The sequence below is a fragment of the Bufo gargarizans genome, unplaced genomic scaffold (genome assembly GCF_014858855.1).
Source record: "Bufo gargarizans isolate SCDJY-AF-19 unplaced genomic scaffold, ASM1485885v1 fragScaff_scaffold_5_pilon, whole genome shotgun sequence".
NCBI lineage: Eukaryota > Metazoa > Chordata > Amphibia > Anura > Bufonidae > Bufo > Bufo gargarizans.
Window position 1 is genome coordinate 62,438 of NW_025334147.1, and position 14,394 is coordinate 76,831.

The following is a 14,394-nucleotide window of genomic DNA, read 5'->3' on the forward strand; positions in this document are numbered from 1 at the left end:
GGTCCAGTAGGGGGCAGTGTTACTGATAGTCCAGTAGGGGGCAGTGTTACTGATAGTCCAGTAGGGGGCGGTGTTACTGATGGTCCAGTAGGGGGCGGTGTTACTGATGGTCCAGTAGGGGGCGGTGTTACTGATGGTCCAGCAGGGGGCGGTGTTACTGATGGTCCAGTAGGGGGCAGTGTTACTGATGGTCCAGCAGGGGGCAGTGTTACTGATGGTCCAGTAGGGGGCGGTGTTACTGATGGTCCAGTAGGGGGCAGTGTTACTGATGGTCCAGCAGGGGGCGGTGTTACTGATGGTCCAGTAGGGGGCGGTGTTACTGATGGTCCAGTAGGGGGCAGTGTTACTGATAGTCCAGTAGGGGGCGGTGTTACTGATGGTCCAGTAGGGGGCGGTGTTACTGATGGTCCAGCAGGGGGCAGTGTTACTGATGGTGCAGTAGGGGGCGGTGTTACTGATGGTCCAGTAGGGGGCAGTGTTACTGATGGTCCAGCAGGGGGCGGTGTTACTGATGGTCCAGTAGGGGGCAGTGCTACTGATGGTCCAGTAGGGGGCGGTGTTACTGATGGTCCAGTAGGGGGCAGTGCTACTGATGCTCCAGTAGGGGGCAGTGCTACTGATGGTCCAGTAGGGGGCGGTGTTACTGATGGTCCAGTAGGGGGCAGTGTTACTGATGGTCCAGTAGGGGGCAGTGTTACTGATGGTCCAGTAGGGGGCAGTGTTACTGATTGTCCAGTAGGGGGCAGTGCTACTGATGGTCCAGTAGGGGGCAGTGTTACTGATGGTGCAGTAGGGGGCGGTGTTACTGATGGTCCAGTAGGGGGCAGTGTTACTGATGGTCCAGTAGGGGGCGGTGTTACTGATGGTCCAGTAGGGGGCAGTGTTACTGATTGTCCAGTAGGGGGCAGTGCTACTGATGGTCCAGTAGGGGGCAGTGTTACTGATGGTGCAGTAGGGGGCGGTGTTACTGATGGTCCAGCAGGGGGCAGTGTTACTGATGGTGCAGTAGGGGGCGGTGTTACTGATGCTCCAGTAGGGGGCAGTGCTACTGATGGTCCAGTAGGGGGCAGTGTTACTGATGGTGCAGTAGGGGACACTGTTAAAGATAACCCTCTAGGGGGCTCCATTACTAACGGTCCAGTAGGGGGCTCCATTACTGACGGTCCAGTAGGGGGCTCCATTACTGACGGTCCAGTAGGGGGCTCCATTACTGACGGTCCAGTAGGGGGCTCCATTACTGACGGTCCAGTAGGGGGCTCTATTACTAATGGTCCAGTGGGGGGCTCCATTACTGGCGGTCCAGTAGGGGGCTCCATTGATAATGGTCCAGTAGGGGGCTCCATTACTAATGGCCCAGTGGGGGGCTCCATTACTGACGGTCCAGTAGGTGCACTATCAGTGATCACCCAGCAGGGAGCGCCAGCACTGATTTATGGCTTTGCTTTCCACATATTGTCTGCTCACATAGCTGGTGTCTCAGTGGAGATGATGGGGGTTGTGATCTGCTAGCTGTCATACTAACATGGCTGCGGCTCACAGCCAGGACTCCAGGGCACCACGCTGTATGCAGACCCCTCACTATACCGCCTGTTATGTGGCGGTGCCCGCCCTGTGCCAGTTGTGTGCTCTCATTGTGCACTCACCCCATTTGGCCGCAGAGCTGGAGCACTCGCTTCATCGTGTCATTAAATCCAGGAGATAATGGTTTTCTTTTCATGACTTGTGGAATTTTCCGGATCTGAGGCTTCTGTTGGAGAAGTTCCAGGGATATTAGATGGGACGCTGCACCGCTGATCTCCCCTCCGGAGTCAGTCTGAACACAGGAGGCGAAGGCATGAAGATGATGGGAGTGCTGGTCTTCCTCACTCAGCTGTGGTTAGCTTCCCCCATGGAGGTGACCAATGTGTCCAGGAACTCGTCCGGGCATCAGATCTTCTCCCTGGCGTACCACCATGTGCAGGTGCCCTTCGAGATCACCCTGGCCATTTTGCTAGCGTCACTCGCTAAGATTGGTAAGAGGTGACACTTCTCCAGGGATGACACCCAGAGGTGCCGGCGGGTGAGCAGGGGGCTGGCACCGGGGCCACACAGGGGTGGAGTAGGGCCCTGGGGCCCCATCCCAGATCTTTGCTTGCTGTTCGGTCTTCTGCAGAAAGATTCATAGATGTAGAAGTTCTGTGTCCTTGTAATAGACTTTGTGTTGCAATTCCACCTCATTGTCAAGATCTCTGCTTGCAGTCAGTGAATGGTGACATTCACCGTTATACCCAGGCTGACAAAGTAGGGGGATGGGGCACATGCGTAGGACGCAGATAGGTACATGTCGAGGCCTAACACTTCTTCTCTTAGCTGAGGGCTTGTTGCAATGTATCAGTGCAGCCACATAAGTCTCTATCCTCTCCTGGAGTCTAGGTTGAAGCTCTTAGCTGCACTGACACACTGTAACAAGTTCCCAGCTGTGTGGGGAGGAGCTGATGGAGTGTCCTTCTTATTTCTGCAGGTTTCCACTTCTCCCCCAGAGTCCGCTCGGTGGTCCCGGAGAGCTGCGTCCTCCTCATCTTGGGCCTCATTTTTGGGGGGATCATTACGGTTATGAATCACGAGGTCCCGGAGGTGAACAGCAGCGTCTTCTTCCTCTACCTCCTGCCGCCCATCGTCCTGGACGCCGGTTACTTTCTCCCTATTCGCCCGTTCTTTGAGAACTTGGGCCCCATCCTGTTGTACGCCGTCCTGGGGACCCTGTGGAACGTTGCTGCTATCGGACTGTCCCTCTACGGCATATGCCAGGTGCGGGCACTGGGCCTGGCAGACATCTCGCTGATGCACGCCCTGTGGTTCGGCAGTCTCATCGCCGCCGTCGATCCGGTCTCCATCTTGTCGGTGTTTGAGGAGATTCACGTGAATGAAAAGCTTTATATCCTGGTGTTCGGAGAATCTCTGCTCAACGACGCAGTCACTGTGGTGAGTTCACGGGGGGCGGATTTATAGGGGGGCACACGACCTGGGGCGTCCCGCTTCGTAAACCTGCCCTACGGAGACACGTACTGGTGTCACAGTGCTATATATGAGCTGACGGCCCAGTCTATAGGGGGCTCGTCCTGACCAGACTACATGGAGAATAGTAGGACCGCAGGACCGGACTACATGGAGAATAGTAGGACCGCAGGACCGGACTACATGGAGAATAGTAGGACCGCAGGACCAGACTACATAGAGAATAGTAGGACCGCAGGACCAGACTGCATGGAGAATAGTAGGACCGCAGGACCGGACTACATGGAGAATAGTAGGACCGCAGGACCAGACTACATGGAGAATAGTAGGACCGCAGGACCGGACTACATGGAGAATAGTAGGACCGCAGGACCGGACTACATGGAGAATAGTAGGACCGCAGGACCGGACTACATGGAGAATAGTAGGACCGCAGGACCAGACTACATGGAGAATAGTAGGACCGCAGGACCAGACTACATGGAGAATAGTAGGACCGCAGGACCAGACTGCATGGAGAATAGTAGGACCGCAGGACCGGACTACATGGAGAATAGTAGGACCGCAGGACCGGACTACATGGAGAATAGTAGGACCGCAGGACCAGACTACATGGAGAATAGTAGGACCGCAGGACCGGACTACATGGAGAATAGTAGGACCGCAGGACCAGACTACATGGAGAATAGTAGGACCGCAGGACCAGACTACATGGAGAATAGTAGGACCGCAGGACCGGACTACATGGAGAATAGTAGGACCGCAGGACCGGACTACATGGAGAATAGTAGGACCGCAGGACCGGACTACATGGAGAATAGTAGGACCGCAGGACCGGACTACATGGAGAATAGTAGGACCGCAGGACCAGACTACATGGAGAATAGTAGGACCGCAGGACCAGACTGCATGGAGAATAGTAGGACCGCAGGACCGGACTACATGGAGAATAGTAGGACCGCAGGACCAGACTACATGGAGAATAGTAGGACCGCAGGACCAGACTACATGGAGAATAGTAGGACCGCAGGACCGGACTACATGGAGAATAGTAGGACCGCAGGACCGGACTACATGGAGAATAGTAGGACCGCAGGACCGGACTACATGGAGCATAGTAGGACCGCAGGACCGGACTACATGGAGAATAGTAGGACCGCAGGACCGGACTGCATGGAGAATAGTAGGACCGCAGGACCAGACTACATGGAGAATAGTAGGACCGCAGGACCGGACTACATGGAGAATAGTAGGACCGCAGGACCGGACTGCATGGAGAATAGTAGGACCGCAGGACCAGACTACATGGAGAATAGTAGGACCGCAGGACCAGACTACATGGAGAATAGTAGGACCGCAGGACCAGACTACATGGAGAATAGTAGGACCGCAGGACCAGACTACATGGAGAGTAGTAGGACCGCAGGACCGGACTACATGGAGAATAGTAGGACCGCAGGACCGGACTACATGGAGAGTAGTAGGACCGCAGGACCGGACTACATGGAGAGTAGTAGGACCGCAGGACCAGACTACATGGAGAATAGTAGGACCGCAGGACCGGACTACATGGAGAATAGTAGGACTGCAGGTCCGGACTACATGGAGAATAGTAGGACCGCAGGACCGGACTACATGGAGAATAGTAGGACTGCAGGACCGGACTACATAGAGAATAGTAGGACCGCAGGACCAGACTACATGGAGAATAGTAGGACCGCAGGACCAGACTACATGGAGAATAGTAGGACCGCAGGACCGGACTACATGGAGAATAGTAGGACCGCAGGACCGGACGACATGGAGAATAGTAGGACCGCAGGACCAGACTACATAGAGAATAGTAGGACCGCAGGACCAGACTACATGGAGAATAGTAGGACCGCAGGACCAGACTACATGGAGAATAGTAGGACCGCAGGACCGGACTACATGGAGAATAGTAGGACAGCAGGACCGGACTACATGAAGAATAGTAGGACCGCAGGACCAGACTACATGGAGAATAGTAGGACCGCAGGACCGGACTACATGGAGAATAGTAGGACCGCAGGACCAGACTACATGGAGAATAGTAGGACCGCAGGACCGGACTACATGAAGAATAGTAGGACCGCAGGACCAGACTGCATGGAGAATAGTAGGACTGCAGGACCGGACTACATGGAGAATAGTAGGACCGCAGGACCGGACTACATGGAGAATAGTAGGACCGCAGGACCAGACTACATGGAGAATAGTAGGACCGCAGGACCGGACTACATGGAGAATAGTAGGACCGCAGGACCAGACTGCATGGAGAATAGTAGGACAGCAGGACCAGACTACATGGAGAATAGTAGGACCGCAGGATCGGAACTACATGGAGAATAGTAGGACCGCAGGACCGGACTACATGGAGAATAGTAGGACGGCAGGACCGGACTGCATGGAGAATAGTAGGACCGCAGGACCGGACTACATGGAGAATAGTAGGACCGCAGGACCGGACTACATGGAGAATAGTAGGACCGCAGGACCGGACTACATGGAGAATAGTAGGACCGCAGGACCAGACTACATGGAGAATAGTAGGACCGCAGGACCGGACTACATGGAGAATAGTAGGACCGCAGGACCAGACTATATGGAGAATAGTAGGACCGCAGGACCGGACTACATGGAGAATAGTAGGACCGCAGGACCAGACTACATGGAGAATAGTAGGACCGCAGGACCGGACTACATGGAGAATAGTAGGACCGCAGGACCGGACTACACGGAGAATAGTAGGACCGCAGGACCAGACTACATGGAGAATAGTAGGACCGCAGGACCGGACTACATGGAGAATAGTAGGACCGCAGGACCAGACTACATGGAGAATAGTAGGACCGCAGGACCAGACTACATGGAGAATAGTAGGACAGCAGGACCGGACTACATGGAGAATAGTAGGACCGCAGGACCGGACTACATGGAGAATAGTAGGACCGCAGGATCGGAACTACATGGAGAATAGTAGGACCGCAGGACCGGACTACATGGAGAATAGTAGGACCGCAGGACCGGACTACATGGAGAATAGTAGGACCGCAGGACCAGACTACATGGAGAATAGTAGGACCGCAGGACCGGACTACATGGAGAATAGTAGGACAGCAGGACCGGACTACATGGAGAATAGTAGGACCGCAGGACCGGACTACATGGAGAATAGTAGGACCGCAGGACCGGACTACATGGAGAATAGTAGGACCGCAGGACCAGACTACATGGAGAATAGTAGGACCGCAGGACCAGACTACATGGAGAATAGTAGGACCGCAGGACCAGACTACATGGAGAATAGTAGGACCGCAGGACCGGACTACATGGAGAATAGTAGGACCGCAGGACCGGACTACATGGAGAATAGTAGGACCGCAGGACCAGACTACATAGAGAATAGTAGGACCGCAGGACCAGACTACATGGAGAATAGTAGGACCGCAGGACCAGACTACATGGAGAATAGTAGGACCGCAGGACCGGACTACATGGAGAATAGTAGGACCGCAGGACCAGACTACATGGAGAATAGTAGGACCGCAGGACCAGACTACATGGAGAATAGTAGGACAGCAGGACCGGACTACATGGAGAATAGTAGGACCGCAGGACCAGACTGCATGGAGAATAGTAGGACCGCAGGACCGGACTACATGGAGAATAGTAGGACCGCAGGACCGGACTACATGGAGAATAGTAGGACCGCAGGACCAGACTACATGGAGAATAGTAGGACCGCAGGACCGGACTACATGGAGAATAGTAGGACCGCAGGACCGGACTACATGGAGAATAGTAGGACCGCAGGACCAGACTGCATGGAGAATAGTAGGACCGCAGGACCGGACTACATGGAGAATAGTAGGACCGCAGGACCGGACTGCATGGAGAATAGTGCAGTGTTTGATCGGGGTGGGCACTGTATGGCAGTGGTTGACCAGGTTAGTAACTGTATGGCAGTGTTTGTTTAGGGTGGGCACTTTACGGCAGTGTTTGATCAGGGTGGGCACTGTATGGCAGTGTTTGATCAGGGTGGGCACTGTATGGCAGTGTTTGATCAGGGTGGGCACTGTATGGCAGTGTTTGATCAGGGTGGGCACTGTAGGGCGGTGTTTGATCACGGTGGGCACTGTACAGAAGTGTTTGTTCAGGGTGGGCACTGTATGGCAGTGTTTGTTCAGGGTGGGCACTGTATGGCAGTGTTTGATCAGGGTGGGCACTGTATGGCAGTATTTGATCAGGGTGGCCACTGTATGGCAGTGTTTGTTCAGGGTGGGCACTGTATGGCAGTGTTTGATCAGGGTGGGCACTGTATGGCAGTGTTAGATCAGGGTGGGCACTGTATGGCAGTGTTTGATCAGGGTGGGCACTGTACAGAAGTGTTTGTTCAGGGTGGGCATTGTATGGCAGTGTTTGATCAGGGTGGGCACTGTATGGCAGTGTTTGATCAGGGTGGGCATTGTATGGCAGTGTTTGTTCAGGGTGGGCACTGTATGGCAGTGTTTGATCAGGGTGGGCACTGTATGCAGTGTTTGTTCAGGGTGGGCATTGTATGGCAGTGTTTGATCAGGGTGGGCACTGTATGGCAGTGTTTGATCAGGGTGGGCACTGTACGGCAGTGTTTGATCAGGGTGGGCACTGTACGGCAGTGTTTGATCAGGGTGGGCACTGTACGGCAGTGTTTGATCAGGGTGGGCACTGTATGGCAGTGTTTGATCAGGGTTGGCACTGTACGGCAGTGGTTGATCCGGATGGTAACTGTATGGCAGTGTTTGTTTAGGGTGGGCACTGTACGGCAGTGTTTGATCAGGGTGGGCACTGTATTGCAGTGTTTGATCAGGGTGGGCACTGTACGGCAATGGTTGATCCGGATGGTAACTGTATTGCAGTGTTTGTTTAGGGTGGGCACTGTATGGCAGTGGTTGATCAGGATGGTAACTGTATGGCAGTGTTTGTTTAGGGTGGGCACTGTACGGCAGTGTTTGATCAGGGTGGGCACTGTACGGCAGTGTTTGATCAGGGTGGGCACTGTATGGCAGTGGTTGATCAGGATGGTAACTGTATGGCAGTGTTTGTTTAGGGTGGGCACTGTACGGCAAAGTTTGATCAGGGTGGGCACTGTATGGCAGTGGTTGATCAGGATAGTAACTGTATGGCAGTGTTTGTTTAGGGTGGGCACTGTACGACAGTGTTTGATCAGGATGGGCACTGTATGGCAGTGGTTGATCAGGATGGTAACTGTATGGCAGTGTTTGTTTAGGGTGGGCACTGTACGGCAGTGTTTGATCAGGGTGGGCACTGTATGGCAGTGTTTGATCAGGGTGGGCACTGTATTGCAGTGTTTGTTCAGGGTGGGCACTGTACGACAGTGTTTGATCAGGGTGGGCACTGTCTGGCAGTGTTTGATCAGGGTGGGCATTGTATTGCAGTGTTTGTTTAGGGTGGGCACTGTACGGCAGTGTTTGATCAGGGTGGGCACTGTACGGCAGTGTTTGATCAGGGTGGGCACTGTACGGCAGTGTTTGTTTAGGGTGGGCACTGTATGGCAGTGTTTGATCAGGGTGGGCACTGTATGGCAGTGTTTGATCAGGGTGGGCACTGTACGGCAGTGTTTGATCAGGGTGGGCACTGTACGGCAGTGTTTGATCAGGGTGGGCACTGTACGGCAGTGTTTGATCAGGGTGGGAACTGTACGGCAGTGTTTGATCAGGGTGGGCACTGTCTGGCAGTGTTTGATCAGGGTGGGCACTGTATTGCAGTGTTTGTTTAGAGTGGGCACTGTACGGCAGTGTTTGATCAGGGTGGGCACTGTACGGCAGTGTTTGTTCAGGGTGGGAACTGTATGGCAGTGTTTGATCAGGGTGGGCACTGTCTGGCAGTGTTTGATCAGGGTGGGCACTGTATTGCAGTGTTTGATCAGGGTGGGCACTGTACGGCAGTGTTTGTTTAGGGTGGGCACTGTACGGCAGTGTTTGTTTAGGGTGGGCACTGTATGGCAGTGTTTGATCAGGGTGGGCACTGTACGGCAGTGTTTGATCAGGGTGGGCACTGTACGGCAGTGTTTGATCAGGGTGGGCACTGTACGGCAGTGTTTGATCAGGGTGGGAACTGTACGGCAGTGTTTGATCAGGGTGGGCACTGTCTGGCAGTGTTTGATCAGGGTGGGCACTGTATTGCAGTGTTTGTTTAGGGTGGGCACTGTACGGCAGTGTTTGATCAGGGTGGGCACTGTACGGCAGTGTTTGATCAGGGTGGGCACTGTACGGCAGTGTTTGTTCAGGGTGGGAACTGTACGGCAGTGTTTGATCAGGGTGGGCACTGTCTGGCAGTGTTTGATCAGGGTGGGCACTGTCTGGCAGTGTTTGATCAGGGTGGGCACTGTATTGCAGTGTTTGATCAGGGTGGGCACTGTACGGCAGTGTTTGTTTAGGGTGGGCACTGTACGGCAGTGTTTGATCAGGGTGGGCAATGTACAGCAGTGTTTGATCAGGGTGGGCACTGTCTGGCAGTGTTTGATCAGGGTGGGCACTGTACGGCAGTGTTTGTTTAGGGTGGGCACTGTACGGCAGTGTTTGTTTAGGGTGGGCACTGTATTGCAGTGTTTTGTTTAGGGTGGGCACTGTACGGCAGTGTTTGATCAGGGTGGGCACTGTCTGGCAGTGTTTGTTTAGGGTGGGCACTGTATTGCAGTGTTTGTTTAGGGTGGGCACTGTACGGCAGTGTTTGATCAGGGTGGGCACTGTACGGCAGTGTTTGATCAGGGTGGGCACTGTACGGCAGTGTTTGATCAGGGTGGGCACTGTACGGCAGTGTTTGATCAGGGTGGGCACTGTACGGCAGTGTTTGATCAGGGTGGGCACTGTACGGCAGTGTTTGATCAGGTGGGCACTGTACGGCAGTGTTTGATCAGGGTGGGCACTGTACGGCAGTGTTTGTTCAGGGTGGGAACTGTACGGCAGTGTTTGATCAGGGTGGGCACTGTCTGGCAGTGTTTGATCAGGGTGGGCACTGTATTGCAGTGTTTGATCAGGGTGGGCACTGTACGGCAGTGTTTGTTTAGGGTGGGCACTGTACGGCAGTGTTTGATCAGGGTGGGCAATGTACAGCAGTGTTTGATCAGGGTGGGCACTGTCTGGCAGTGTTTGATCAGGGTGGGCACTGTACAGCAGTGTTTGTTTAGGGTGGGCACTGTACGGCAGTGTTTGTTTAGGGTGGGCACTGTATTGCAGTGTTTGTTTAGGGTGGGCACTGTACGGCAGTGTTTGATCAGGGTGGGCACTGTCTGGCAGTGTTTGTTTAGGGTGGGAACTGTACGGCAGTGTTTGATCAGGGTGGGCACTGTCTGGCAGTGTTTGATCAGGGTGGGCACTGTATTGCAGTGTTTGATCAGGGTGGGCACTGTACGGCAGTGTTTGTTTAGGGTGGGCACTGTACGGCAGTGTTTGATCAGGGTGGGCAATGTACAGCAGTGTTTGATCAGGGTGGGCACTGTCTGGCAGTGTTTGTTTAGGGTGGGCACTGTCTGGCAGTGTTTGTTTAGGGTGGGCACTGTCTGGCAGTGTTTGTTTAGGGTGGGCACTGTATTGCAGTGTTTGTTTAGGGTGGGCACTGTACGGCAGTGTTTGATCAGGGTGGGCACTGTACGGCACTATATGCACATTATAAGTTTACAGTTCTAGGTTTAATGATTATTTTCAGCAGGAGATGTTTTTTCTCACATTTCCATGATTTTTCGTACTTCCACAGGTTCTGTATAATCTCTTCAAAGCCTGGCATGGCATGGCGGACATCCTGCTGGGGGACATCTTTCTCGGAGTTGGCAGCATATTTGTGGTTGGCATCGGTGGGATTCTGGTTGGACTGATATTTGGGTTTTTGGCGGCCTTTACCACGCGTTTTACGGAGAACATCCGAATTATCGAGCCGCTCTTTGTTTTCCTCTACAGCTACCTGGCTTATCTGACGGCAGAAATCTTCCAAATGTCCGGGATTATGGCGTAAGTATGGCGGCGGGGTCTGAATCCTGTACTCCCTGCTGGGGTAGGTGTAGAGGCGCACAGCCCCACACCGCCCCCTGCTGGGGCTGGGCTGTATGACCCCGGGGCGGCCGCTGTTGTGTCCCCTTCCTCTTACATGACATTTCTGCCGCTCTCCCTGTCCCTAATATTGTAACATGGAGCTGTGTGTAGGGGACGAGGCCACCTAGGCCGGGGTCCTGCCCTGCGGGGGCCCCATAGCGACTGCACAGTCTGGATGCTTTATATGACAGCACTGCTCCCCAGATGTGAATTTCATGCCTGGTAGGACAGCGCCACCTGCTGGGAGTACTGTGTAGCCTGCACTCTGCTGCAGCATCTCAGTGTTCTCACCGGCTGCAGCGCCAGGAGACGGTAAATGTGACGCAGGTGACAGCGCTAACTCTCCGCAGCCTCATCTCCTGCTCCGTGAGTATGAAGCGCTACGTGGAGGCCAACATCTCGCAGAAGTCGTCCACCACCGTGAAGTACTTCATGAAGATGTGGAGCAGCCTCAGCGAGACGCTCATCTTCTTCTTCCTCGGCTTCTATACCGTGAAAAGTAATCACGAGTGGAACTGGCCCTTCACCCTCCTCACCATCGTCTGCTGCTTGTTCTGGCGAGCATCAGGTATACAGCGCTGCGATACGGTCAGTATATGGTGGTATGTGTGCACTGTATGGAGGTATTATACGGTCAGTATATGGTGGTATGTGTGCACTGTATGGAGCTATTATATGGTCACTATATGGTGGTATGTGTGCACTGTATGGAGGTATTATATGGTCACTATATGGTGGTATGTGTGCACTGTATGGAGGTATTATATGGTCACTATATGGTGGTATGTGTGCACTGTGTGGAGGTATTATACGGTCACTATATGGTGGTATGTGTGCACTGTGTGGAGGTATTATACGGTCACTATATGGTGGTATGTGTGCACTGTATGGAGGTATTATACGGTCACTATATGGTGGTATGTGTGCACTGTATGGAGCTATTATATGGTCACTATATGGTGGTATGTGTGCACTGTGTGGAGGTATTATACGGTCACTATATGGTGGTATGTGTGCACTGTATGGAGGTATTATACGGTCACTATATGGTGGTATGTGTGCACTGTGTGGAGCTATTATATGGTCACTATATGGTGGTATGTGTGCACTGTGTGGAGGTATTATACGGTCACTATATGGTGGTATGTGTGCACTGTATGGAGGTATTATATGGTCACTATATGGTGGTATGTGTGCACTGTATGGAGGTGCTATATGGTGGTATGTGTGGACTGTATGGAGCTATTATACGGTCACTATATGGTGGTATGTGTGCACTGTATGGAGGTGCTATATGGTCACTATATGGTGGTATGTGTGCACTGTATGGAGCTATTATACGGTCACTATATGGGGGTATGTGTGCACTGTATGGAGGTATTATATGGTCACTATATGGTGGTATGTGTGCACTGTATGGAGGTATTATATGGTCACTATATGGTGGTATGTGTGCACTGTATGGAGGTATTATACGGTCACTATATGGTGGTATGTGTGCACTGTGTGGAGCTATTATATGGTCACTATATGGTGGTATGTGTGCACTGTGTGGAGGTATTATACGGTCACTATATGGTGGTATGTGTGCACTGTATGGAGGTATTATATGGTCACTATATGGTGGTATGTGTGCACTGTATGGAGGTGCTATATGGTGGTATGTGTGGACTGTATGGAGCTATTATACGGTCACTATATGGTGGTATGTGTGCACTGTATGGAGGTGCTATATGGTCACTATATGGTGGTATGTGTGCACTGTATGGAGCTATTATACGGTCACTATATGGGGGTATGTGTGCACTGTATGGAGGTATTATATGGTCACTATATGGTGGTATGTGTGCACTGTATGGAGGTATTATATGGTCACTATATGGTGGTATGTGTGCACTGTATGGAGGTATTATATGGTCACTATATGGTGGTATGTGTGGACTGTATGGAGCTATTATACGGTCACTATATGGTGGTATGTGTGCACTGTATGGAGCTATTATATGGTCACTATATGGTGGTATGTGTGCACTGTATGGAGCTATTATATGGTCACTATATGGTGGTATGTGTGCACTGTATGGAGGTGCTATACGGTCACTATATGGGGGTATGTGTGCACTGTATGGAGCTATTATACGGTCACTATATGGTGGTATGTGTGCACTGTATGGAGGTGCTATATGGTCACTATATGGTGGTATGTGTGCACTGTATGGAGCTATTATATGGTCACTATATGGTGGTATGTGTGCACTGTATGGAGGTGCTATACGGTCACTATATGGGGTATGTGTGGACTGTATGGAGCTATTATACGGTCACTATATGGTGGTATGTGTGCACTGTATGGAGGTTGTGGCAAACATCGCCACTTATAGAATGTCTTTCTTGTCTGTACCTCTTCCCCTCCCCCCTCAACCTCCCATCAGCCCTTGCTATTGTCTGACCCACCTCTCCTTGTACCATAGTAATCTATGTATTGTATGTAAATGAGGCTGTTGGGGGTTTGAATCCAGGTGCACATGCCTAGTGACGTCAGTGACTCCCAAACTGTGTGTCGTCCAGTCACTGGGGAAATTGTCTCTTGAATATTGACCTGTTTCTTCAGCTACAAGGGGATTTAAGTGAAGATATTGAGGGTATATCTTCAAGCTCCGCAACAATTGGTGGCAGCGGCGGGATTCAAACCGCACAGCAAAGCAGCAGTTCGTTGAAACAGCCATTCGGATATACCGGAGTTCAAGAATATGTGCAGTCATTCGAACGAACGGTGAATGGAGACGAATTATGCCACATTGAAACGAACTGCGTTAAAGGAATTATTTGAAGCAAGGGGAAGAAAAGCCAGCAACAAAACCAAAGCTACTCTTGTGGCCGAACTCATGGAGGGGGACAGAGCGACCACTGCGGCAACTCCACAGGAGACAGAGCCAACGGAATTTGCAAGAGAGCTCAATAGCAGGTTAGCTTTTTACCCAAACACCCCCTCCGTGGAGACACTAGAAAGACTGATAGCAGATGTACACGAGTACATTGTAGCTAAGCAAAACGCTATTCAGCGAGTTGGGGAAAGAGCCCCAGCGCCCACCAGCACTACCCAGGGAAAAGCTAAGATTCCCTACCAAGCTTTTAAAAATTACACAGAAGGAGAAAGTGATATTGACGAATACCTACAGGATTTCGAAAGGTTGTGCCAGCTACACGACATCAGCCCAGCCGACCAAGTACCCCTGCTGGCAGGTAGATTGTCAGGCAGCGCCGCAGAGGCATACCGAACCGTCCCAGACGA

General features: G+C 52.2%; 1 protein-coding gene across 1 annotated transcript in view; it reads left to right on the plus strand.

The window, feature by feature from the left end:
• Window positions 1-1,834: 1,834 nt before the first annotated feature.
• LOC122922677 (sodium/hydrogen exchanger 2-like) overlaps window positions 1,835-14,394 on the plus strand; it is a 42,846-nt gene continuing 30,286 nt past the window's right edge. Inside the window, exons 1-4 of the mRNA XM_044273374.1 lie at window positions 1,835-2,012; window positions 2,501-2,961; window positions 10,771-11,021; window positions 11,453-11,670. Of these exons, the coding sequence (XP_044129309.1) occupies window positions 1,835-2,012; window positions 2,501-2,961; window positions 10,771-11,021; window positions 11,453-11,670 (1,108 nt within the window). The remainder of the gene's footprint in view (window positions 2,013-2,500; window positions 2,962-10,770; window positions 11,022-11,452; window positions 11,671-14,394) is intronic.